Genomic DNA, 27,967 nt, shown 5'->3' on the forward strand with positions numbered 1-27,967 from the left:
TGTTCTAGAAAGAGCTGGTGAAGACTTAAGCTTTATTTACTGTACCAGGATTATTTCTTAAGTATTGTGGTTACTTCAAGCAATACTAGGTGTTTCGAATTGGTGCTGATGTATAATGTAACCTTGCTAATCAACATATTTTTGTTATTGTCTCATATTTCAACACTTAATAAGGAGGAATATAGTTAAATACTATAATTTTATTTTCATAATTCATGGAATTATGCATAGCTCAAAATAAGAACATAAGTACCCTATCAGGTCAGACCTGTCTAGCCTAGTGGCAATAGGAGACACTAACTACTTTAAATATTTTTAATCTATATTGCTAATTTACATGAACTGAAAGACTGACTGTAAGACGTAAGTTACTTGTTCAATTTGAAGTACTATAATAATGCTTATATCGCTCATTATACCATTTAAGTGCTATAATAATAGAAATCAAAATATACCAATAGCTAAAAAGGAGTGTTTTGTCTTTCTCTTTACAAAACTTATAATTTTTCTCATTGGGGTTAAACATTTTAAAGGCACTGAACAATCACAGCCTCTTGATACTTTACTCAACAACTGGCAGGATTGGGCCGCATCACCTTTTCCCATTTGAATTGAAGGGGAAAGCTCCTGCTGACTTCCAGGATAGGTGAGATCTGGGCTTGGAATAACTCTCTGTGGATGCTTGTAGGTAGACTCAAACTCCTTTGTGTATGTTTCTAAGCTTTCAAGTGCTCTCCAGCTTGTGATTCAGGACAATCCTGCATATGTTTAAGGTAATAATTAATTTATAAAGCATGGTGCATGTATGGCTTCTGGTCTGTGTAGGCTTTATTGTAATACTGCTTAGAATATATATTTGTATAATATTTTGCTTTTGAGTCTGGGAGAAACAGTGAGCAACAGATGGACTGTCTATGCAATACTGTACTCATGAGGTTAGCATGATCCTGCCAAAATGTAGTAAGTTTACTAAGTATGAGGTGACACAGTATCTGTACGATTCAGATAGAAAATGTGTGCCCAAATCAGGGTGCAGGTGCATCTTGTGTAGAAAGAGCTGTAAAGAAAAAGTCACGTAGTTTTGTGCTGGTGTGTTGTCATGGACATGTATGAACAAGCACATTGTCAACAGAAGTGCATTAGGGCACTTTGCAGACAACATGCCTACCTAAGCCTTTGCCACTGACCTAAGCCTGAAATCCTTCTTTGAGGCAACATTAGCATTGAGTCCCCAGACCGATCCCAATGACTCTGGTGCCAAAGTATCTACTGAGCTGACCACACATACACAAAAACAGCGCCTAACAGCCTAAAAGGACTCTAGGAACGAAACTTGCATCTGGCCAACTTCCTCATAAGCATGGGTGCATCTAATTATAAATGTACAATTGTTGGGGCAGCTTACAATATATATAATATGGAGGAAGAATAAAGCACCTAAAAAAGATTCACTGACTAATCAGGACCCCTGGAACTATTTGAAGACTTGGAAAAAGAGAAGTTGCAGGTTTCTAAATAAGTGGTTAAGCACCTTAAAAGGAGTAAATGAGAAGTTCTCCATGCTTTCATTGGTGCTCTGACTACCAAATAATTATTGAATGGTGCGGGGGGGGGGGGGGGAGGAAGGCAGGCAGGCAAGGAGAAACAACTGAAGGAATTCTCAAAAGAGACACAAGAACATAAATTTCTCTTCTCCCCGTACTTGGTATCTAAGCCTGTTTATAAATCTTCTCATGCTGGTTTGATCCTGATTCTTAGGCATACTAATGGGACTGGACACTTCTTACCTAGTTTTTAGAGGACAGCAACTCTTCCTCAGAAGTTAATTGATGACCTGCTCAGCCCTGGTTTCTGAGCACAGGCAGTGGCAGAACTGTGGGTGATGAATCTGACTTAATGTTCCTGGTCTGGTTCTCTCTCTGATTTGAGGCACCTAGCATGGGACCTGGGTAGAATTCAGGTGTTCAAACACAAGTTATCATAGAAGGACTTCATCAAAAATATAGTTTGAGTGGAGCCTTGATTTTAAATCCTGGGAGGTATCTAATCTAGAGGTGCCTTTAATTTTTATTCTGAAATTTCCATGGTGCTCAGTGTCTCTAGATGGATGAAGAGCTGTTGATTATTCTGGACACTGTTCTACATGTTGCTGTGTTTTATTCACTTATTCAGTGTGAAATATAGAAATATTTCTGTGGTAACCCTCTAACTGGTGGACTAAAAATATAACACTTTGGTACTCTAGATTCCTCAACCATAGACTCTCACTCAAGGAGTAGGCAGTCCTACAAACACAATACCAATGGTAATCAGATAAATGACTCCCTTGTTCAAAAGGAGTGTTATAGCTTCTTATCATGTGTGATAGCTCACACTCATAATAGCCTTCAGGACTAGGCTCAATTTCTTAAATTAGGTTCCCTGTTATAAGGAGGATGTAGCAAAGTTCTGCTCTATGCTTTACTAGAAAAGCTAGTGAACTTGTATTTAAGTTATAGATTAAAGCTAAGCCATCTGAGTCTTTCTCATCAGAAGAATGAACACTTGAATAAAACACATGACATCTCAGTTTAATGAGCTTTGTAGGTGATAGATATTTTAAAGAAATATTTTCTGAACTTAATTAGAATTACAAAAAAAAAATCAACAAATGGTAACTTTTTGCTTTCTCAAATGTGTAATTGATAATACCTGCAGACATTTAAGCAACCTATTTTCTGATGTTAATTATGTGTAGGACAACTAAAAAAAACCAAACAAAACCCCCTCTGGAGATTTCTTGGAATAAAAGCAGCGAAAGATAATTTGACACTTGTTATTTCTGCAAGAAACCTCATTGTTCAAAAAGAAGCAGCTCTTAGTAGAAACTAATTATAATAATTTTTCTGCTCCCTTGTTCCACAACACACTTCTTAGGCTACTTTGACTTGAGATTTCTGCTGCACAGGAACACCCATGACCTCGATGCTCCTGTGTTCAGTCATATTGCAGTGGTGTGTTGTTGATAGTATATTGTATAGACAGCATCCAGCATGGTATGTGTGGCATGTTACTGATAACTGTGATTGATACTGCTTTGCTGGATTTGGTAAACTGATAGTAAGTTACCTGAAGCAAGTACAGTGGTGATCTGAGTAATGCTTGATGCTGTTGCGGGTGCTGCTTCCCCCTTTACTAATGCACCTTCCTCTCTTTCACAAAGTACTGAGATCCTCAAGGAGTGCAGCATATTGTTTTGTTTTTTAAAGGGCCTTTTAGCCAAATATCTCAACACCTGTGAGCTACTGCCAATTAAAGCTCCTCTACTGTGGGCTGGGTAACTAATGTTATACCCAATTTATTACAAATTACAAAACTGAGACAAAAAAAATGAAGACTCTTACCTCAGTAGGCATGACAGTATCTGTCCTATCTCCTTTTCTACATGTTGTGGCAGAGACTTGCCTTTAAAAAGCCTTTAACTTACTCTAGGTAGTATCATATATATTATTATGTAAATAATCCTGCTACTTGGATCTGTTTTCATTTCCTTTCAGATAACAATGATTGTTCTGTTTGTTTTTTTTAAAAAAATTATTGATTGTAGATTTTGCTGAAACTAACTACTTGGGGGGGAAAAGTTTTAACTGTGCACAGCACTTGACTCCACAATGATTACACTGAATTAAGTGTTAGACTATTCAAATTTCCAGGCATTCTCACTAAAAGATCATTTAGATAAGTAGGTTAAAACTTGGTTATCATCAAAGTCAGCTGGCACAGGAGCTAGGTATAAGGCTGCTTGCGTTTTGGATCCTGAGCAATGCAGAGAGCAACACATTCTTCTGTTCTCTTCCAGCAGTGCCTGGAAAAATAGAGAGATGACCAAATGTGTATGGGGGGGAACCACACACTCAAATCAACAACTAAAACATTGATGCTACTGCAAAGTAGGGGAAAACATACAGGTTCTGTCATGATTACATTTGTTCTCTCTCCATATTGGTATATCTTGTGATATTTCAGGAATTACTCTTCGCCATCACTAATACAAGCCAAACATCATGAAATGGTGAGGAAGCACGTACATCTACTTATGGATCAACCAAGGGGGAAGGCATCTGTTCTGATCTCAGTGACATGAGGACTGGAACAGAATCACCTCAGTACACATAGTATTTTAACAAAATTAGTATCTATTAATTTAATAGTATTTTTCTTGTGGTCATCACTTTTATTAGCTGTTTCTGTCCCAGTTGCAGAGATGGCCAGAGATCAATCAGTGTGCAACAGTGGTGCATACAATAAAAGGTGCCTGCTGTACAGATCTGATAAATGACAATGCAATATGAACTGTGCTGGCAGATCTCTGCACATGCATCATGCTGTGATCTTGAAAACACATGCTCATTGATTGGACCGCAGGACTGGGAATTGATTTAAGATTAAGTGATTTCATAGAAGTGGTGGAAGTAAAGGTGAAGGGAGAAGGTGGCTATGTGTTGGAATCACAGGTGCAGAGAACTGTTCTGTGCACAGCTGGATGGTTTCAGCTCTTTCAGCAAATGTTTTCAGTGCTGTACAAAATGTGCAAATGTCAGCACTACGACTTATTAGACTTTTCCTGTAGGAAAGAAGGCCTTTTTATCATCTGCCTATAATCTGCTGCATTGCATTACCAGTGAGTATACATCATCCTTCATCTTCTTCAAGGTGGGCACTTTATCAGCTTATGCCACTCTTCACAAAAGTTGGCAAGTACTTTCCCTTTCTGTTCTCTCTGGAAACTATTTTCACTGGTTTTTTTTCCTTTACATATATCACGTGTGTCGTGACTATGAAACAGCCATATGCATCCTACTTCAGAAAGAGAGCTGTGTTCTTAGTCTGAACCCCAAATCTTGCTGCATTGATGTTTATTAAGCCTGGACTGAGGATTAGAGGATCTGCTGTGACTGCCCATTGGTGTATTCATGCCTTCTACCTTTATGCATGGTCTTTTGCACACTGCTTTTTCTTGATAGTGCTTATCGTTTTTATTTTCCCCAGCTTTAATCATAAGAGGTGAACTGGAATGAATGGATTTGTTGTTTCCTCCTGAAGACACTTCTGCCCTCAGGAATAATGGGGGCTATTGCAAATCCTGCATTCATAGATGCTGTGTTTCTGCACCAGCTGATGTCCAGCCTGGGGTGAGCCAAATACACAGAATTTATGTTGTTGGAAGCTGGGAAATCATGCATTGAACCACTGTTCATGTCTACTCACGTAGACTGGGCCTGGACAAGCAGGCTGTCACCAGCAGATAGAGTCAGGGTTTTACCATCCATGGTAACAGTCGATGTGCCCTCCTAAAGGAAAAGAACAGATAACCAGCTTTGAGTGTTCCATGTCCTGTCAACTAGCAGAAAAAATGCTGCAGGTAAGTATGGAAATCTTTCCCACTGAAAGAGCACTTCAAACCTGCTCTGTTTCATGAGGCCTAGCTAAATATTCAGCTGGTCTTCCCTGTCCAACACTATTAGCATCCCCAAAAACATGCTTCATGGTTCATTGTTCCCCACTGCCTGACTCTTGCGGGGTACACTGCTACAAATCTAACCCAGCAGCCTGCATTGGTACAGCTCTGGAAATTACAGAGATAATGTCCTGGAATACTTCAACCTCCTTTTCTACTTTTCTGATTCCTAATATCTTTTTAAGTCTTGAAAAGCAGTTCACAAGTCAGCAGGGAGCTAGGAGAAATTGCTAATAGGAGTCCATTCATACTGGAATGGACTCATCATTATCTTATCAAGCAGAGGACCCAGGTTCTTGCCAGCAACAAGGTCTTGATTGCATAGGCTGCTGTAAGCTGCAGTGTAAACAAATGTCTTTTAGGAATATTATGTCTTTAATTAGTATTTGACAGTCCCAGTGAATTTCAACAGAACAGGAACTGATAGAAGTATCTGCCTCCCAAGCTAGCCTGACTTGTGTAAACGAAAACTTGCTTTTCTCTGTTTTTCCCTTGGGCTGCAAATGTTTCCTAGAATTCAGTTGAATGAAGGACATCTGGATCACTTACCACTGTGCTTTAGTATAAACAAGTTCTCAGATACACTTTTTTTATTAGCTTATTCTACCTGATTCTAGTTTGACTTCAGTATGAGGACAAATGCTTCAAGGCAGAAGTAATAGGTAATGCTTTTTTTATCACTTGGAGGCATTCTAATATATTTACAGTATATACCCCAGGCACAGTATATTAAAATCCCCACTGAGACCTTATGGAGGGTGCCAGTATCTCTGTCCTCAACATACAAGATGAGGAAAAAGAGAGACTATTTTTATGGTGACAGTAGTTTACAGTTATTTTTCATCGTAGTTTAAAGCTGAAGGGTGGTGCATTTTGATGATCTTTTCTGTGAGAAGGAAGGTAATCATTTTAACTTCTGTTGCTGAAGGCTTTACTACTGTTCAGTCTCCTCTGAACTGAAATATGAACTCATCAGTTAACAAGTGTGAATTATCACATACCAGCTGCCAAATCCAGATATCTGAATTCTTTTTACTTTTCTCAGTTGTTCCTGGTCCATAAGCTATAACCTTTAAAAAAAAAAGGGAAGAAAAGTAATGGATTCATCCCAGTGACCAAAGTGTACATATTCATCTTTCTACAGCATTTAAAAATTCTATTTTTACAGAAAAATGTTCATAGAACATGACGTTATTTTTACAGACATTAAAATTCACATTATGTTTGGTATTCTCATATTGATTCCTACTGATAAAAAGGGAACTGATCACACCTGCCACTCCTTATGCTCCTCTGCATCCTCACTTATCTATTCCTTCTGCCTCCTCCCACTCTCAGCTTTGCATCTATATCCTTCCTGCGTCTGTTCTTGGAACAGGCACTTCCTCCTCATGAACTCTGGGCCCCGTCAAAAGCCTGTTGAATTATAAAGGTTCTTCCATTAATGTTAAAAAAAAGCTGCAGACTGGACCTTATTTTTCTCCTCATCTGCCCTTTTTGTGTTCTTCCTGACAGGCCCATGCTCTGTCACTTTGTTGTCAAATGTATTGGATTTTTCAGAGTGTGATTCCAAGTAGCCCAGGGAAAGAATATGTTTTGTAAACTATCGTGCATACAGCCCAGATATCAAATGGTGACAGCTTAATTTACACCCAAACTAGACTGTGTTTGACTAAACTGAGAAGTGAAATGTTTTAGCACAGCCCAGGCTCTCTAGTGCTGTCCAGTTTTCCTTGTTTCCACTTTATGTAGATTGAGGGGGAGGAAAAAAACGTGTATTTACACACCCAGATTAGACTTGGCACCAAGAATGCTGTTCAAACGTATAGGGAAGCCAAACACACTTGTGAGTAGTCACGCTGGTGTTTCTGCTCTGGGAAATATGGGGGGGTGGGGTGTGGTGTGAGAGAGCTGGTTTAATCCCAAAGGAAATGAATGCAAATAAGGTTCAGGTTGATTCTGTGAATGGAAGTATCTGAGCTAGGAAGCCCCTGCCCTAAGCTACTCAAATCAATGGACGAAGACAGGCACTTCCAAAGGGCAGGGCAGGCTAAGGCTGAGTTGTTCTGCAGGGGTGCAGAACTTCCTCTGCTGACTACACAATTTTCCCAGGCCTGGATTCACTCAGTCTGAACAGTAGGCAGCTATTATCTGTACCTTTAAAAATATCCCTCTCTTTCAGTGAAATTAGACATCCCTACCTCTGTTTCAAAGTTATCTCCAAACATACTCAAGGATTTCTTCTGTTTTATTTCACCACGATGATCATTTAACCAGCTTTGGAAGGTAAATGGCTCCATAACAGAAGTGGAATTCAGTGGGAAAGGTGTTTCTTTCAGGAGTTCGTCTGTAAGCAAGGCAGAGGGCTATCAGTGACGCTTGCTTCCCTTGACCTTTGCAAACATTTTACTGTTGTTTACAGCTTGAAGGGTTCAATTTACAGATATTATCTAGTCAAAAGTCTGTTGTAACAGCAAACAGTGCTATGGTCATTATCAGGACTTCTTACTTGAGGTTGTAAGATGCATACATTATTTTTGTATCTTTGAGTTGCTTTTCTGAAGCTGTTGTCAGAACTGTTGTGCAGTCATGCCTGTTAAAAAGGCATTCAAACAGTATGCAATAGGCTACCTAGTTCTTGCTGGCATATTCTTCATTCTCTTCCAGACCAGCTTTTGCACTGGTAAAATCTGATGTATCATCTCCGAGCCTTTGCCGAGTCACCCCTTGCATATCCCCATGTAAGTGGAATTAGGCCCATAGAACTAGCTTACTCTACATCTTTCACATAGTTAGTACTGGCTTTTATGTTTCTTCTCCCCTATGTGACCACAGTGGTGCAAACAGGTTATCACAACCCTAAACTTAATAAAATGCCTTTTTTGTGGTGTTGCTGGAGTTGTAGCTGGATTTAATTTCCAGTAGTTGTCATTCATAACTGATTTGATTTAAAATAGCTGGAGGACCAAATGCAGTTTCCATGTAGCTGGTGAAATTCAAGATTTGTGCTGTGTGTTGCTGGTATATGAAATTAGCTTTAGTTATTTACCAGCTCACAGTGAAGTGCAGAGACAGTGCAATCGCCTTGGTGATCCTAAGCAGTTTGTTCTGAGATGCCATGGGGGAACACCCATAAGGTAATTTCAAGTAATAATGCCAACTAGATGCAGGAAAAACTCGCTAGATGGCTGTCTCCCAAATGCATTGAGGTAATAAACTCACAGCCAAATCTTAGCCTTGGTACTAGTAACAGAGTAGGTCTTTTTAAAGTATTGTATTCATTATGCAGTGTTCTTCTGTTTTTTTTTCTAAAGATGTATTTCACTGCTCTGCAGTGTTTTGAATGTATCATTTCAGTTTTTCATGGAAGGCCATTTTGTATGCAGTCTTTGAACAATATGCGAGGTCAGTGCATCCAAGGCATAGCATAGTGTACTGAATAAGCTACTGCTGTTTAACGGATCATAATAAGCACCGAGTATCTAAATCCATCTCCAGACAATCTGAATGGGATGCTAACCCTTTTATTGTAGAAACAGGTTTTGCTATTCAAATTTCTTCTCCCTTATATTAAATTAAACGGAAGTAGTCAACATGTTTCTGCAAATGATTTGTCTCAGCAATGCCTCTTTCAGGAAATACTGAAAGCAATCTGGAGAAATTTGCAGCAAGAAGGAATTTTTTGTTTGAAAGCTTTTTGCCTTCAAGCTTTTTTTTAAAAAAAGCATCCTACTTTTACATTATTTAACTCAAATATTTAACAATAAAATTTTCAATTTTATTGAAAAGCAAACTCCTCCAGTGAAATTAAGAAGTACCAGAAGCAAAAAGAAAATCTTTACATTAGATTTATTCTAATCTGGGCCTGGAAACATTAACAAGATCTAGTCTGAACATTCTATATTTTATTGATAACATTAAAAGTAGTGTTATGGTCACTGGTGATTTATTTTCATGCTGCAATATGTCTATTTTGGTTTTTTTTTTCCTTAATTTTCACAGGTTCATCAAACTTGCTTTGGAGGTAATTAGGAATACTTATACATTTTGTCCTTAAATTATGGATATGCTCAGCTATAGCTGTGTTGGAAAGTTGTTTTTTGGCTAGGGCAAGATACAAAATGTAGGTCTAAAATATTATGAAATATATTCACAGACGGCAGAGGAGCAGAAAGATATTTTATCAGAAGGTACTCAGTACAACTAGTATTCCAACAGATTTTTAAATATTTTGTTTCATTAATAGTAGCAATCTTTACCTTCTATAGTAATATGAAGATGATAGAGGTTTTTTTCTGTTATCAGAATAAAACAGGTCACTCTTGAATTTAGAAAAGCCTTTTGGAATACAAGGAAGTTGCCCATTGGCAGGGCTTTCTACTAAAATGCATGTCCTAGTTGAGATAGTTAAAAAAAAAACCCACAGCACCCCACCAACCAACCAAAAAAAACCCAAACGCTAAACTGGTATATAGCACCTAGTAAGGTGAGAGACACATACTGAAAAGCCATGGGTATCCTGCTTAGCTCAAGGGGATACATTTTCTTCACAGATTAAGAATTCCAGCATCAAGCTAACAATTATGTTCAGACTTCACGTGCTGGAGAATTGATAGCAAAAAGCTGAGTGCCTAGGGTGGGCACTGTGATGTTTTAGGCAAGCAGAACTATGACTGCTCCCCATGAGTTGCAAGGAATTTGAGGTACAAAAAAGCCAAAGTACTTGTTTGTGTTCTGACCAAGAAACAACACAAATCTAACAATGAAAAGTAGCTATGAACTTCTAAGTTTGTAGCTTAACTTCTGTCACTTACTCCCCATAAACATAATTTTGCTAGCTTTCCTCTTTCTAGTGAGCTCTGACTCCAGCTGTCCTGATCAACAGGGACAACACAGACAGGACAACAGTAAACAGTGAGCTATGCATACTTACGGCCAATGTAAAGTGTAATAATATGTCCTACACTTACTATGGAGCATTGGGCTTTCTTGCTTGTGATGTACAGGCGCTTTCTAACAGTTTCATTTACTTTCAAGTATAGGTGGACTTTTTAATTTAAACTTTAAGTTCCTCAGGACAAGAGCTGTCTTTTGACACTTGTTCTGTCAGTGGGCCCTGATCTGTGATGGGGTTTTAGCTTATTGCTAATTTTGATGTTAATGACACTTGCCCAGTGATAGCATAACAGCCTTTGAAAACTGAGTCTGCATGAAATGAGCCTTTAGTGTGATCCAGTATGATGATTTGGTTACCTGTTACTGCAGAACAAATAAGAGAGCACTGTGATGATGAAGTACATGACATATGTCTGTGTATTATTAATAGCCTATTTGACCGAGTGCTCATTTAATCCGGATACTTAGCCTGTGCCTGATGCTGAAAGCTGCAGGTGCCCTAGCACTTGTGAACTTGAGCTAACAAGCTACAACGAGGAGGATCCAGTATTCTGTGATCCCATGCATACCAGAGTTGAAGCCTGGTGCTTCCAAAGGAACTGATTGTTTCTTATCGGGCTAAGGGCTTATGTTTAGATAATGTTGCATATATTTCTGCTTAGCCTGTACATTAGCTTTCAACAATATCTCAGGAAATATGAGTTGGTGTGTTTCCAGAGTTCTTATGTTCTAGTAATACTGTGAGACAGGGAGATAACATGTTTAATCATGGTAAAGGTAAAAATATGCCAGCAAAATGCAAGAAGATGGCAATTCTAAACTACTCAGCTAGAAGTCTTGTGTATGTATCTCCAAGTAATACATCACTAAGTGGAACATCAAATCTAATATTTTCTTACATGTTCAGGAGATCCATTTAAATAGTTCAATAGCGAAGTCCATTTTGGTAGATCATTATTATTAAATATTCATATCACAGCAGTGTGTTCTTTATGGGTTTTATAGCTCTTTTCAGCTTTAAATTAGAATGTGATGATATCATGTTAAGCTGAAAAATACATCACGTTTACCGAATGAGTTAGTAAATATTTAAAAAAGGAAATTACAGGTTTTAGAGGAATTTGATTTCAGTTAAACAATAGAAACTGTACTGAGACTGAAAATACGAAGCTGTGCAAAAATGGGGAGAACAGCTTACAAGAAAACAGCCAGCGAATGTACAGGTAGTTACAGTCTCAACAGAGACCACCTAAAGAAGGGTTTGAACTTTCTGGGAGTACTGTACTTCTGAGAGCAATAAAGAGGACAGGTAAAAAGAGGACTGCCACTGGCCTATCAGCTCTATGTGGGTGTATTTGCTTGCCCCAAACTTGCATGTTACATGTAAGCTCCCCCTTCTCTACCCCAGTGATATGCCTGAGCTGTCTTGCCAAGAAATCAGACCATCTCATTCTTCCAGAGTGTCTCTTGAGCCCTACTATCCCCAAGCTCTTCCCTTAGCTGTTGTGCAAACCTTGTTTCTTTGAGATTTCTTGCAAAGGAGAAGAGCAATAAAGCACATGAAATACAATATATTGAAATAGTGTCAACTATCAAACTGATTACATGTTGGCTTTATGAAAAACTATATTTGTCAGTGACATGCCATCCTTCACTTCTAGGCAGCATGTTCTAGATGGAAAAAAACTTCAAATCTTTAAATGACCTTATATGTTCTTACTAATTATGAAAGCCCCTCCATGCTAAGTCACTGTGCTGCCTCAGAAACAGTCTGTCCCTGCATGCTGTGGCCCCGTCTCCACGCAAGGATGTGAGAAAGTACCTTACAAATGGTGTCTCCCTCTGTAAAAGCAGAAGACATCCTTATCCAAAGTGGAGCAGTTAGATTCTCTTTGTTTTGTTGTCCTTTAACTGAGCATAAAATCATCCAGACTAGGCATAAGGAGCTCACAAATTATTTTAGAACTGTGTATTCATTTTTTATGTCCACTTCCTAATCATCCCTTCCATCTCTTTAAAGAATACTATCATAATGAATATTTCTGATGTGACAGTTTTGCAGTATTTCATGTTTAATTGCCAATGCCAGCAATAATATATACCCTGGGATGTTTTTCCCATATGTTCCTACCTAATTCCTATGAAAAGTCTGCATTATTCTCTACATTAACAGAAATGTCAATGAGACTAGTAGGAGTTTAATACCTCTGCAAATAAAACCTGTGGACTGGGGGATGTAACTTCAGGCATCTGGGTTTGAAAAAACAAGTATGTAGCTCATTCCATATAAAAATCCAGAGTGAAAGTGCTGATGGTGACTGATTACTTTGGGGGTAGTTGGTTCGTTTCACTGTTGTTGAGTATAGATGCAGAAACATTTAGCTGAAAATACAGCACTCTCTTGGTGTAATCATACATTTCCCTGTGTAACTGTATTTGGTTTTGTAGCGTGCCCTGAGAATTGTCATGACTGCTAATTTATGACTTGTCCCTGTAATTATTTCTAGGCACATTTTTCTTTGTGTCATTAAATCTATGCTGGAAACTAAACAATTTTTTTTTCCTAATAGAAACAAAGAAGTTTGATGAGGAAAGCTTTGAAAAATATTTTTGTAATAAAGAAATATAGCCTCTTCAAAAGGAGATATCACCAGCCAGAAGGAAGGGAATAAATTAGAACAACGAAATTGCAAGATTTAGGCCCTAATTCTGTTTAAAGGCTGTTCCTGATATAGCTAGGTCATTGTAATTATGAATGATAAATTGTATTGAGAAATACTGACTACTGTTCCAATCCTGAAATCAGGAATCTTAATTTTTGTTTCTGAATCTGCCTTTTATATGACTGTGTGCACTTCATTAATCATCTTTGTGCGTAACTTCTGATTCCATAGAAGTGGAATAGGATATTTCATTATAACAAGTGTTGAGACCTCACTACGTTTGTGAGATGAGGATTTGTACAGCATGTGTAAGCTATTACTACTAAATAGCCTTAGAAACACTAGTGAAAATGTCAGACTGACTCCGTTAGTAAGTTTCCTGTTTCAGATGTTGCTGTATGGGGAGCACTTAAGAGTGTAAGAAAGAAAGAAGCTACCTTATTAGAGAAGACATACCTGCTGTGAAACTGTTCTGAGCTTTAGAGCTCTTAAAAATATTAGATTTTTTTTTTCAATAAAGTCTGAACAGAAAGGAAAACAACTTTATAGGGCATTTCTTCCAATTTCCCTGGTAGGTTTATTACATACGTTATGTACTAAAGGTCAGTAGTGGCTTGGTTCCCATGGTTAAGCATTAGGACAGCTCCTGGAGATTACGGTTTATGTTCTGCCTCTCTTTGAGGAGACTCAGCTGAAAATATTGTGGGAGAAGCAGACTTTTTCCTGGAGACCTTTTTTGTTTTGTTTGATGACTGTTGTTATTAGCAGGTCTGGGCTCTGGGCGCCTAATGAACTTCTGGAGCATTCCTGGCTCCAGAGAACATGCAGCCTGCAGTCCTGGGTTTTGGATGATATGTTGTATTTTTGGATTAAAAAGTTTAGAATAAGTTTTCGTATGACAAATTATAGAAGCCTTACTTCAGACATTGTAATTCTACTTTATTTGTGTATTAAATGTTGCTGACTTAAGTTGGTTCATCTGAGCTCTTAACCTCCATTACTAGTTATATGCTCACTGGGGACCCATGTGGTGTGGAAAGTTCTTAAATATGATGGAAGGGGAAATGGATGAAGCCAGTGAGAGGTTGCATGGTTATACAGGATTGGAGGTGTATATTAGATGATTCCATTCCCTTCTTCCACCTATGTACCCTTTGCAGTTCAGGTGGGCTTCAGGAGAGATATGAACATGACTTGGAAGTTACTTAAAGGGTTTAGGTATGATGGGATAAAGATGAACGGTGTATTTAGGAAGGCATCTTTGCCAGAATAGAGACAAGGACGTTGACACAGAACAGGAGTAGATTCAAGTGTTCATAAAAGTTATAGGTAATGTCTCAGAGAATTGTATGATTATGGTGGGTCTCGACAGTTAAAAATGATTGACTCTGTATCAGTTTGAATACTGTTCTGTCCTGGAGACCTCCTGGTGGCTCTCTGCAAAATAAATTCCCTAGAGGGACACTCCTTAATATCTAAATGCTCATATGTTGTTTTTTTTTTAATACAAGTACTCAAAGCAGAAGGAAGTAACACATTATAGAAGAGAAAGAGCAATCTATCTAGATATGTTGGAAGTCCTTAAAAGAGGAGAGAAAAGAGAATCAAATTCTCAGTTTTCTAAACAGCTTCATAGCAAATAAAACTTATTTCCAAAATCATCATTCTTATTTTTAAAAAACTACAATAGTAGTATCTTTAGAATTATTTCAATATACCTACAACAGAAAGGCACTAATATTTATACAGTTCTTTTAAGTTCAGAAGAATGGCCCTATATTTGCTCTAGTGTAAATGAAGACAGAATTTCTTCCTCATTTTTATTTTTAAGGTAGATTTAATTAAATATTGCCCACTAGCCAGTTATCTTTATTCTTTAGCTTTTTCTTAGTTTAAGTTATTAACACTCTTCTCTTTCGATCTGCTTGTTTTTATACACCACTGAAACAACACTGAACAGCAAATACTGTCTACAGAAGTTGCACTGGATTAGCTACAGAGGATGACAGTACAGAAGTTGATTTTTATAGTGCTGAGCTCACAATTAGAACTTGTTTAATAGCACTACTGAAACCAGAAAATGTTTGTTTATAGACCGTGCCCTAGGCTGTATGGTATTCCTACTCCAATGGACTGAAGAAAAGACCCAATTTTTCATGCTCATTCAGATCCTTAGGTTTTGTCTGCTCTGAACCACAAGCATAGAACTGTGCTGTATTCTAACAATACTAACCAGATTTTAAGTCCAGACTGTAAATTATCCTAGATACACCTAGAATTGATGAAACTTTTGCTAGTGAAGTCAGTACAGGTCTGGTTTTTGTATTATATATCTCTATGTCCACTGACAACAAAGCTTTTATGGGAATTAAGATTTCATTGATAATTAGAAATTGATTAATTAATATGGATAAACAAAAACCTGATATTCTACCTACACCATTGATGTTATTAAAGATAATTTTTAAACAAGCCTAACTTAGGAAAAGTCTTTTCTTGCACTTTTTGCCATCAAATTTCACATAAAAGAAGCCTGGACTATTTCAGTGACCATGGCAGGATAAACTTTTGAACTTCTGGATACTTTTGCGAACAATATTCAGCCATCACTGTTTATTAGAACTGGGGTTTGCCTGTCTGAACTGTCCCTTGTCCTTTTGACTATAAATTGACTATAAAATTGGGATGAAATAGAAACCCTGAGAATCTTACTTCCAGTTTGATTCAACTGAAAGTAGGAAGAGTTGTTTTGATAACTGTGATTCCTCCTGTCAAAAATTGTGTAAAGTAAACCAAACCAACCTATCTTGAGTGTTCTTGGTATGTTTAGACTATATCTTAAATATATTCACCCTTATTAATAAAAGGAGGGGAGCCTTTTCTCAGACTTTATTTCTACACATGGTAACAAAAGAGTAATTCAGTACAAAACAGGGAAGATGCCTGAAGTAAGGATTGCATGCAATACCTGTTTCTGATTGTATTTCACCTGATGGTACTTGAGACCCTCTTCTAAAATGTATCTTTTTAATAGCTACTGCTGTCTTTTCATATATTCTGAGTAACCCTGCTTTCAGAGGGACTTGCCCTGATGTTGGCTGAGCCAGAAACCATAAATAAATCAAGAAAAAATCTGGACTTGGGTATCTTTTTTTTGTATGTTTTTTTTTTTTAAAAAGGAATTGGACCTTGATTGATTCCATTTATAGCTTTCCTTTATGAGTGAGCTGCAATCAAGGGTTTCTTTCAAGATGTTTTTCTTCAATTTTATTCCATTTCTCTCTGAAAAGGTTCTGGTTTATGTAGAGGTGAACCTGAAGCTGAGTGCTTCAGCTAGCACTTTTAAACTGAGGAGATTCTGGATTTCAGAAGAGCAATTGAAAGAAGAGGCTGAAAACCAGCCCTCTGCATAGGCCAGCTCAAATCTTGTTAAAATATGTCTTGAGAGAGAAACTGGTGGTAGCTTGTTATGTGTTACAAGTGTCATGCTGGTTGTTGAATTCTACTTAAAAAAATTCTGCTGAGGGAATAATTCCAAAGCATTATTTCTCTATCAGTTGCGTATGCCTGCAGAAGGAACATATTACCAGCTTACTCATATCTCAATCAAACTTTGATCTTCTTTTTATTTTTTTTTAACACAGGCCTCACTGACAGTTACAGGAGCTGCTAGCTAAAAATTCTGTAACTAAAAATCTGGGGTATTTTCCTCATGTGTAAGACATCACTGAGACTTTGAGCTTCTTATTGTCCATGAGAACTGAAAATCGGAAAAAATGGACCTGTTTTCCAGACTGAAAGCCTGCCATGTAACTTTGTTGACTGCTTTTTGCTTATGGCAAGAGTTAAGCCAAGAGCATTTCAAATATTTGTTGTCCTGACTTAGTGGCTAAACCAAGAGGAGAATCCATTCAGTGGGAAAAGATGTATTAAGCTTTGAGCAAAATAACTACGTTTACTTGTCTTTTTTTGTGTGTGTGTGTTGAAAAAAACTTTTTTCAGCTTTAATGGAAGTATCTCATGCCTTTTGGCCTTTTTACAGATTTTGAATAAATTACAAAGAAAGACCTTCTGTGGTGGATTTATCAATAAATTTCTCAGAGTTCCGTGTTTAAAAAAACGTGTCAAGATGTATCATAGCTTCTGATTGATTGTCAGGTTTGTTCTTTAGCTCTAATCTTCTGCAAAAATATTAACAATATAAATCTTTAATGTTCTTATTTTCTGCACTGATATAATTAATTTGTTACTGATGTATAAGCTCTTAGCTCAGACTGTTGAGGGATGCTTATTGGAAATCACTGTATTGAACAAGGATAGTATGTGTGAGATGATTTTTTTTATTACAGCAGCATCTAGAGGCTTCATCTGAAATTATATTTCCTCTGTTAGACACTGTATAAACACACAGTGAGAGACAATACCTGCTCTACCTACACCCCACTCCCCCCACCTGCAAAAAAACCTCAAAACAACAAAAAAACCCCCATCAACACCCAAACATGTCACACCGGTGATGTACTCCAATTAAAATAAGCACAAATTAAAATAAATACATTTTGATGGTGTGTCAGAGAGCCAATGCCAAAAGCTGGTTCAGCTGCAAAGTCTTTCAGGCAGGGTTTCTGGCTGGCTTACAATTTCCTGACTGCAAGGGCTTGTAAGGTTGCAATCCCATACATAGGACATACATGGTGACAGTGATTTTGTCAACTATTTTTAAGAAAGGTGATGTTCATGCAAAAAATATCTTTACCTGATTTTAGGATCTGAGTAAGAACTTTGTTCCATTATTGACTGAGATGGCAGGCAGTGACATTTTAATGGTGAGTATCAAGCTGAGAAATAGGATAGATGTGGATATAATGTTTCACTAGAACCTTTGTCTCTATTAGAGTAATTAATAAAAATCATCTTTCTTATGACATTTGGGAATGAATACGGAGATTAAGGACAACGGGTTCCAAAAAACTCTTGGAGAGGGGAACTAAAATTTGTCTTTAACTTGTGGCAAGAGCTATGGAACTTGAGTTATGGGTATGACTGAAGGATGACATTCAAGTTTGTCATGTAGTTGTAAAAGTAACATAGCTTGGTATTACGGCTGTGCGTGTGTGCACGTGCAGTGCACCTGACCCATAAATTTCCTGGTTGGTGCAGGATGCCCCCCAGTCAGTCATCTGCATAAATGAGACAACAGACTGATTTGAAACAACAAACCTAGCTGAGCAATGGGATTGACTGAACTGCTGGCCTTCATAACAGTATTTGGCTAACTCGTGCAGGAACTCTCCAGGTGGGAATCTCAGGCTGTCCTGGAGATGCCACAGGCAGCTCCTGCTGTGCTTATGCTGATCTGTATGTTTCCATGTGTCAGTTAAGAACTTGGCAATCTCATGGAGACTCTCCCGAAGTTCCTGCAGCAGAACTGACCAGGTTGCACCCAACTAAAACACTTGCAAATAGTCTGTAGAAACTGTTCCTGCAGATGCAGAAATGGTCACATAGTGTAGTCTTTTGGACATAGTTAAGACAGGTGGGTGGTATTTTGCACATAGTTTACATTAATAGCAATGGATCATGCACATCCTGGATGATCACGTAGAGCTGTAGGCCAACAGGATTGTAAGATTTCAGCAAAACAAGTTTCCCGCTGAAGGTGCTGTTGCAAGTATCCTTGCAATAGAGACGTCAGTTGCCTTACAGAAAGCAACCATCATGTTTGAGAGATCTGATTCCTAAAGATATTAATAAATTAGTTTTAACAGTCACTCCCCCTATGTTCTATGTCTCTTTCCAGCAGACTCAAGAGTCAAGTTACAACTGGAGTATCTGCTCAAGTGTGGAAGTTGCAGTCGCTATCCACAGAGGCAAAATAAAAAATAGGGCAAGACAGCATGGAAATAAAATGTTAAATGGATCAGACCCTACATGAACTAAAACTATCTGTCTTTCTCTAGGTGTCCTTTTTTCCCAAGAGTAGATCACAGTGTATAGTTACAGGTAAAGGAGTACAAGTAGGTATAGAGTGTATATTCAACTCGCAGAAATCTCATTCTGCGCGGTCAGAAATGAAATTTTGTTAGTATAAGACTTGAATGGCATGCAAGGATAGAGACATTGAGATTTCACACTGTACAGTTACCTGATAGGTCATTACAATGGCATCACGTGAACAGCCAAGATGCTGTGGGTAATCATGTATATTGATTTTATTTGTGGTTGGGGTAATGAAAAGAATTACTTTCCAAAGTAACTTTAATTTACATAATCAGAAAGAAAAACAGAAACTTAGCCATTTTGTGGAGAGAATCATTGCTATTCAATCAGGTACAGTAATTTTTCTAATTCTGAAATTAATTTGCATTACCTGGGTTTGGTTTTCCAGTTTGATATTGTCTTGAATTGAAAAACCTGGAATAATAAACATTTAAATGCTAGTAAAAAGTCATGTTCATCTTCTGTAGGTTAACAAAGACTAGGCAGTAATACCAGCCATTAAGCTTTGTGCTGAGAATGGATGTGCCAGATCCTTAGCTACTATCACATGTATTCAACAGGGCTATATCTATTTTATTGACAGAGGGTTTGTCCGAAAGTCCTTCAAAATTCGTGTCACTAAACAATTTCCTTGTTCAACTTTAGCAACCGTTTAACAAATTGATTAGTTAATTGATGGCATTCACACATTTCCTAGAAAGCAGCCCTCTACCAAATTCACTACAGTACTGATTATTCATGAATAATATTGATTAAAAGTACTTAGAATAAGGCAAGAGTGAAAGAAGCCTTAAGGCAAGCGTTTTACCTAGTTAACCTACCATCAATTCAGTGTTATTTTCATTCAATTCTGTGTTAATCTTTCATTCAATTCTTTTTGCACTTTGCAGCAGGGTGCTTTTACTTGTTCAAAAAATATGTTCCAGATAGATGTGAGGAACACTTGACTTTAATAGTTTTTTAACCTGATTTAATGGGTTTGGGGGGTGTACAAGATATGATTAAAAATTTGTAGAGCAGCAATTAACTTTTAACAAGTCTATGTAAAATGCAGCATAAATAGAAAATTAACTATGTAAATCACAGACTGATGATCTATTAGATCATTTTAACCAGTCTTTTAAAATTTACGCAGAAAAAAGCTTACTCTTGAATTATTGGTATAAGTTGAGTGCCGAGATCTTCACAGTGGAACCATTTTTCAAAGAGGACATTAGTTGATTTTCCAACATAGTATCTGACAAAGTAAAAACATTAGTCAATCCTTTTATTAACTAACTGATCATGCAGTTTCAGTCCTTTCAAGAAAATAGCTACTTGATGTTGTGTAAGAGCATGTTATTCTCAATCCTGGTGTACTTTATTCTGATGAATGGTTATTTAGGGAAGCTTTCTGTCTCCCTGGTTAGCTGACATGGTGGGTGGGGTGCTCAAACTTCTATGGAGGGCCTTGTAGTTCTGCTGATCAACCACAGATAAGTCACCAAATTCCTTCAGCAAACTTTCCAGATTTAATCCTGGAAATGATTGGTGACACAGTCCCTTGGGACTAATTACTCTCACTTTGGATGTAGTTACTGAAAAAAATAATTGGCCCCAAATACCATTTCTAGTAACTGCTTCCATGCAGCTATGAGATAAATGCTCATATTTAAGAGACTCAGCTTGCTTATTGCCCATGCATGGACTGTTAAGAAAACAAGGTAGCTTATGGACTTGTTTGCAAAAAATAGATAGTTGTCAGCTACATAAATTTGGTAAATGTTGTTTAGGTCACCCCTCTGAAGAGGAACTTAGTGCTTCATTTGCATTATTTTATGTCTTAACAAAGAAATATTGTGCTGAGATCAACAGGTCAAGGTTGCTGTAATCTATGGAATGGCAAATATAGAATTTACCTACAGATTTAAAAAAGACTGCATAGACTGGCAAGGGAGTGATGCATAAGTACGGTCACTCATATTGCAACTGCTTGTAAACAGGTCCTATATGTCCTTTGGGTTAAAGCCACTGGAATGTGTGTTTGAAGAAGGAAACAAGGCTTATATAATTATACTGTGCATATTTGTATATTCATGTCTGTCTTATGTATCTATATATATATTGTCCAGAAACTTTCTAAGAGCATCGTGGCTCCTCAAGTTTTGCAAAAACAGGGTACTCAGAAGAGAGTAACGTTATTAATGCCTCCAATATGGAAAAAGCTGTGCTCTGAGCACAAATATTGAACACACAGAATCTACAGAGAAGAGAGGTGTTACAAATGTCTCAGTTGGGAAAAGGCTTTGCACCTGGGAAGGACTCTGCACCTTATTAGATGTTAAAGAATCCAACCACACAACTAACATCTAATACAGAAACTAGTTGTTTCTGTACTTCTTTGCCATAGGATTAAGATTAGCTAGTGCATTTTTCTTATAGTACAAAGCATGTAATCATTACTTAGGCTGAAACACTGGGGCAGGCTACTTATTCTTCACTTGTACAATAATTGGCATGCTGGGGGCTCTGATTTATGACTGAGGCTTGTAGGCATGATAAATAATGGAACAGTAACGTAATATTAGACCTTGAGTCAGCATACTTCAAAGGTTATTATGACTTCCTCTTGTAGAGTCTTTGCTGCAGGTGGCTGGGAGTGAAAAAAAGTTTGAGAAGATTAGAGGTTCTGGTTATAAATCCCCATCTCTCCCAGGAGCAAACAGAGAGACAATGTAGGTTCAAAAGTATGACATGATTGTTTACCTCCAAAACTTCAGGTGTCTGTTCATCATGTCAATGTGAAAACAAGGGCACTAAAAACCTCTGAGTGATTTATTTTCAGGCACCTGATATTTTCAATTAAGAATGTGCTTTGTTAATCCAATTATTTTTTCCACCTGCAAACCATATGGTAGCTTTTAGTTTAATTTCTCCACAAGAGCATGACTATAATGGAGTGCAAATCTCTAGATCTATCTGGGATCCCTAAAAAGGCATTCAGCATCTCTCTAACTGATACCATTCACAGACCTCATGTACAAGGTAGGTTATTTTACTTAGTTACCTAAAGCTACTTATGTTCCTTTATTACAAATAAGCATTGTTATCTGAATCACTGGCCAATTGTTTCTAGCTCAAGATATCTTTTAATAATGTAAGTGCTCATAATCCACAGACCTGCAATGAAAGGAAAAAAAGGGACAAATGCATAGATGAACAATGTTTTAAGTGAACTGAATTTGTCTTTAGCTTGGAATCCAATCAGGTGGGTTTTTCTGAATGGTCCCTTTCTTAGTTTCTTATTTCTTTCTTTAGCCTTTTCTGCTTGAATGAAAAAGCATATCTTTCTAGCTCCACATATTTGTAATCTTCCTGCTGTGGTACCGCCCATGCAACAAAACTGTAGGCAAAAGGACAGAAACAGTACATTACAAATATTACCATAGTTTTAAATCTTTATAAATTACACAAATAGCTGTAAACTCTCTTTGGTCAGTCGTATCTGGTTAATATCAAACCAGCTTTTCTAACTTGGCTAATGTTACTGCTATGACTTGCCTTCTTGGACTTATGAGTTCTGTATGACCACAGGACAAGGCTTAGTCCTGCTCCCACTAGAATACAAAGTAAACCTCTCATTTCTTTGAAGATGTTGTTCTCATAAGGCAGTAAAAGCTAGGCAGAGGTGTGTACAATGTAGAGGGGTTAGCATAAGGAAACCTGACTTTTGTTCCCAGCTTCCCACATACGTGCCAAGAAAGCTCCTCTTCATCTTTTTCATTTCAGCGCTTACAAAGGAATTAATGTTCTGCTTGCCAGAATTGATAAAAAAAAAGTCTTTTTTGGTTTGTGTTGTTACAGAGCTCTGAGATTTTAAAACTTATGAGGATAGGCAATACATAAGTAGATAGCTATAAACACAGCATGCATTTAAGACACTTCAACATGTTCCTTGTTTAACTAAATCAAATGCTAAATGAGATCTCTGTTTATGTATGTATAGGTAAATAGATGTGTGGATAAAATTAGTACAAAATTGCCAGGGTGAATCTGATAAATTATCAGGAAAGTAAAATACAGTATTGTATTGACATGAGAAATTAGTTTATATTATGAATCCTAACAGATTAGTCAACAGTTTATACTTCACCTGAGCCCATCAACTTCTGTCTTTAATCTTTCCCTCTCAATCACAAGACCCACAGTGTTTGCGTATCTCTGAGGAGAATGAGGTATCCTAGCAGGTAGGAGGAACATCTGTTCAAAGAAATGGGAAAGCATCAGTGTCAGGAAGTCTTTGTTCTTTGTGTTGTCCTTCCTCCGCCCCCCAACCCGCAAACCCCTCTGCTCCTTGCCCCCCTTTTCCCCTACTCTTTGTTGATCCTGTGTTCCTCCTCTGCAGCTGCACCCACTTTGGTACCAACAGCCCAGCAGATACTGTTTCTTGCTTTCTCAGTGAATGATGACCACTGACTGCAATCAGCACTGCCTTTATGGCAGTCAGGTGCTTTCCTCCTGGTTTGATCATCATTGCTGGACACAACTGAAATTAAAATCTAACCAGTTACTCATCTGGAATTTATAAATTTACTGCAATTTCTGAGTAGCAGAAACAGAAATAAAAAGCAAGTTTGTTGTCACCTCTAGAAAATGTCTAAACTAATCAACCACATGTATCCCTCCAACACAGTAAGCACCTGTGATTGCATGATGAGGAGTGTTATTCTCTTCAGAAATAATTAACAAATATGAGGGGCTACTTACTCAAGCAAGTGACAAAGTGACTAGACAACATTAGGTTGGGAGAAGTCTATTGCTGAAGTTTGAGAATAAACCTTTTTCTAGCAGCTATCTGATTACGTAGGAAGGTGGTACAAGCCTGTACTGTTCTTCAGTGCTACAGATTTCTTAGCCAAGTTTGGGCAAGTCTGTCTACAAAACAGAGCTAATGATAGTGCCTCACCAGGTCTAGTGTCAGTCTTCCCACTAAGGATATTGTGCACTCCTTTTCATTAATGCTTCTGGTACTTGCCAAGATCTCAGCTGAATGTACTTCTCCAGTGAGAAGTGTATTACCAGACTCTCACTGTCTGTAGGTTTGAAAATGTAGATCTGTTTCTTCATTGAAAATGTTGTAATACTTCTAATGACATCAAGCTATTGGATCTAATGTATGTCTTCCATTTTAAAGGCTGGGCCCACTAGACCTAATAATCCTTTCAAAGACTGAGTACAGTTCAAGCTTGTGACAATGAGTGGCAGTTGTAGCACATCTAATAACTTGTAGTAACACCAAGTAAAATACTTAGTCATGCACTCATTAAGAACACTGCAACGTATGCTTTAGCAAGTCCACTACTGTAAGGAAAAACAACTGAGTGCAGCTGGATACATTTTATCCATAAATTGCTCTTTAAAGCTGTTCTTGTATTGTGATGGTTGCAAAGGCTAGCTGTGAGGACTAAAGAAGGCTGAAAATAGTTGAATCTTTTAACTTTCTAAGTTCCACGCAGTTTGCTTAATGGTGTGTTTGGGTGGGTGGGCAGTATGTACCTGTCGTGGTTTAACCCCAGCTGGTGACTAAGCACCACGCAGCCACTCACTCACTCCCCCTCCCCCGTGGGATGGGGGAGAGAATCAGGGAAAAGAAGTAAAACTCGTGGGTTGAGATAAGAACGGTTGAATAGAATAGAAAAAGAAGAAACTAATAATGATAACACTAATAAAATGACAACAGTAGTAATAAAAGGACTGGAATGTACAAATGATGCGCAGTGCAATTGCTCACCACACGCTGATCGACACCCAGTTAGTCCCCCAGCGGCGATCCCCCAGCCCCCACTCCCCCCCAGTTCCTATACTAGACATGGCATCCCATGGTATGGAATACCCTGTTGGCCAGTTTGGGTCAGCTGCCCTGGCTCTGTCCTGTGCCAACTTCTTGTGCCCCTCCAGCTTTCTCGCTGGCTGGGGATGAGAAGCTGAAAAATCCTTGACTATAGTCTAAACACTGCTGAGCAACAACTGAAAATGTCAGTGTTATCAACATTCTTCATATACTGAACTCAAAACATAGCACCATACCAGCTACTAGGAAGACAATTAACTCTATCCCAGCTGAAACCAGGACAGTACCTAAAAATATGTAAATAAAAGACTGATCCACGTGAATTCACATGGCAGATTCCATGCCATTCAGGGGAATAAGAAATCCTCTCAGTATATTCCTGACTATCTGAATGGGTATCCTAAATGCTCAGAGAGATTTTTATCTGTTATTGAAATAATGAGATGTTGAACACAGTGTACTGTAGTTTGCTGTTAATTACATGGAATTTGCTATACTGCATTGAAGATTTTTTTTTTATTGTGATGCAATCTCTTGCACAGCAGGGATAAATTGACTTTTAAATAGTTCATAAAATATTCACTTAACATACCTATGTACAACAATAACAGAAAAATCACCCTGTTTTACCTCCCCTTCTCGGATGACAATGTCTTTTTGTTTCCCATTTTCAATTATCTTCAAACACATATCTCCTTTAACCTGGTAAAACAGCTGAAGGAATAGGAAAATAGCATTAAGGCAACTACTCCAAAACATTCTGTACTTCATATTCTATATATAAAGGATACATGTATAAATACATTCGATCTGTAATTGCAAATATTTACATATTTTTTTCTAACAATAAATGACTTCCAACCTTTGTTGCTTTTGAAAGCATTACTAAATATATATTATTTCCATTATCTTACATGCATTTGACAGTCTAAGAGGTCTATAACTGCTTATAGAGCTATTCTGTGAACCCAGTGGAATTCCGTTGCCCTGTCTTTACTCCTTTGTAGGTTGGGATGTTATGGTTTAGACATCTGTTAATTACATTGTATATAAAGCTTCATTTCAGATGTAGCAGGGTCTTCACTATTGTATTCAGTCAAACTAAATGTCACTTTTCCAAATAAGCTCCAAATATGCATGCACAAGTTTTTTGGGTGCATGTTTTCTTTTTTTTTTTTTTTTTTTTTTTCATGAAGCTTTCTCATTTGGGAATAATTGCCCATTTGGAAGCTGTTCTGCTTTATTTCTGTGGATACCCTCAAAGCCCAGCAACAGCTGATCCTCTTCCTACTGTGCATGTATATGTAAAAGGATTACATTTGAAGCATGTATAAGGACAGAACCACTGAACCCGTAATTCTGTCCTCAGTGACCTTTCCACAAGTCTGTTTTCAGAGTAGCTTTGGGGGAGCTCTGAGGTGCACAGACCTAGCCTCATGTTTTGCGGCAGAACTGTGCTGTGATCTGTAAGCAGGTCTCTTTGACCTAGAATAATGGGCACATTGTTCCTCATTTTCTATAATACAGAGCAATAATACTTCCAAAAGTCAACTTTTCCACCATTCTCTGCCAAGCTTCTATATGCTTTCCATGTTCTGTTTGCCATATCTAGAAACCAAAGAGATTAATTCATATACTTGCTAGTGCAGGTGAAATTGAAACCTGATTAAAAGTTAGAAGTATAGTGAAAATAATTTTATTTATAGTAATTCACTACAACTTTGGCAAAATGGAAAATAAATAGGGGAAAGAAGAAACCACCGAAGTATATACCACCCCCCCCCCCCAACTAAACCTTTTCCAACATTAGAAAAGCTTAATCAATTTTTTTAGTCAGGATTATTTCCAAAAGAGTTTTGAAATATTAATTCAAACCCTGAGAATTCAAGAAACACCTCTATGAACTTAACAAAGAATAAATATGCTGCCAAGGGAATGAAACGGTAGAGACAACTGAAGATGTACTGGAAAAGTGCTCATGCTGAGAGCTCTTATATGAGTGAAAAGTTCACCTTGTGCCAGACACATCACAATGGGTAAATTATAACTCTTATCTAGATGGCCACAGTGCCATGCTACTTATCCTCCTTGCACTCCATTTCCCCAGGTTCTTTTCCTGTCATTTTCTTTGGTGTTACTGAACGACTGTAAAAAATGCTATAGTAGCCCCCATTACAGAGCACGCTGGGCAGGGCTAACTGCTCATTGTACAACATAAAGTGATTTGAGTGGGGAAATGATCTCTCCTTCATTTCAAAAAAGACTCATCTAGGACCGTAAGATCCTGATGGATTATCGCACAGGCCATCGGCAATATGTCACTGGTAATGCTGAAATGGAAAGATCCTTCTTGAAATATTGAGCTTTGGAGTGTTACCTTCCCTATAACTGCTGAGGGAGCCATTACTGAACACACGCACAGGATATGTAGATGAAGGGAAGGACAACAGAGGCAGAGTTTTATTCTGCTTGTGACCATGAATCATGCAGCTAAGCAAACTTTCTGGTCATGAAAGACTGGAGAGGGGAAAGGGGCCATCCAGTTCAGTAGGTGAGCATCACAGTCATAAGGAAAGATTTTGAACGCTGTATTTTGTATTAAAAGAATTGTTTTGCAATGGGAAAGGAGGAATGAGGTGGGCTACACAGTGTCAATAAAAGTGTTTTTCTGACTGAATTTAAATAGTACCTTTCACTGTAAATTATGGTCTATTCTTCAAAACTTTTTTTTTTAAAATGTCTGAGTGCTTCAGTCATCCATAAATCATCTGATATAACTGTGATTAATACAAGTGGCAGTAATTACTAAATCTACTGCTGTGCTTATATTATACCCTGAACTTTTATCAAGAAAACTATCAACTGTTTAATATCTCAGTGGGTTACAGTCCATGCCCATTTCACAGGACAGTTTGGCAATACAGTAATGTACTGTCTTTTTTGCTAGGATATTTGGGGTTTTTTTTTTATAAATACTGACTGAGCTTTGCCTTCTGGGAAAATCTAACCTTTCCCTAAGTATCTCCTGGAAAAATCAAGGCCTGAGTAAGGAGGTACTGGGGTGTCTGTGGGTGTGTGCAC

The 27,967-nt window shown here is 37.8% G+C and overlaps 1 protein-coding gene across 1 annotated transcript in view; it reads right to left on the bottom strand.

Annotated features, from left to right (window-relative positions):
* Window positions 1–2,590: 2,590 nt before the first annotated feature.
* Window positions 2,591–27,967, bottom strand: part of HAAO (3-hydroxyanthranilate 3,4-dioxygenase) — a 35,242-nt gene continuing 9,865 nt past the window's right edge. Inside the window, exons 3-10 of the mRNA XM_075042030.1 lie at window positions 25,517–25,600; window positions 23,189–23,295; window positions 20,204–20,293; window positions 19,427–19,470; window positions 7,699–7,844; window positions 6,499–6,567; window positions 5,248–5,330; window positions 2,591–3,844 (exon numbers count right to left, since the gene is read on the bottom strand). Coding sequence (XP_074898131.1) covers window positions 3,766–3,844; window positions 5,248–5,330; window positions 6,499–6,567; window positions 7,699–7,844; window positions 19,427–19,470; window positions 20,204–20,293; window positions 23,189–23,295; window positions 25,517–25,600 — 702 coding nt within the window. The 3' untranslated portion in view covers window positions 2,591–3,765. The remainder of the gene's footprint in view (window positions 3,845–5,247; window positions 5,331–6,498; window positions 6,568–7,698; window positions 7,845–19,426; window positions 19,471–20,203; window positions 20,294–23,188; window positions 23,296–25,516; window positions 25,601–27,967) is intronic.

Source organism: Buteo buteo, chromosome 12 (genome assembly GCF_964188355.1).
Source record: "Buteo buteo chromosome 12, bButBut1.hap1.1, whole genome shotgun sequence".
Lineage (NCBI taxonomy): Eukaryota > Metazoa > Chordata > Aves > Accipitriformes > Accipitridae > Buteo > Buteo buteo.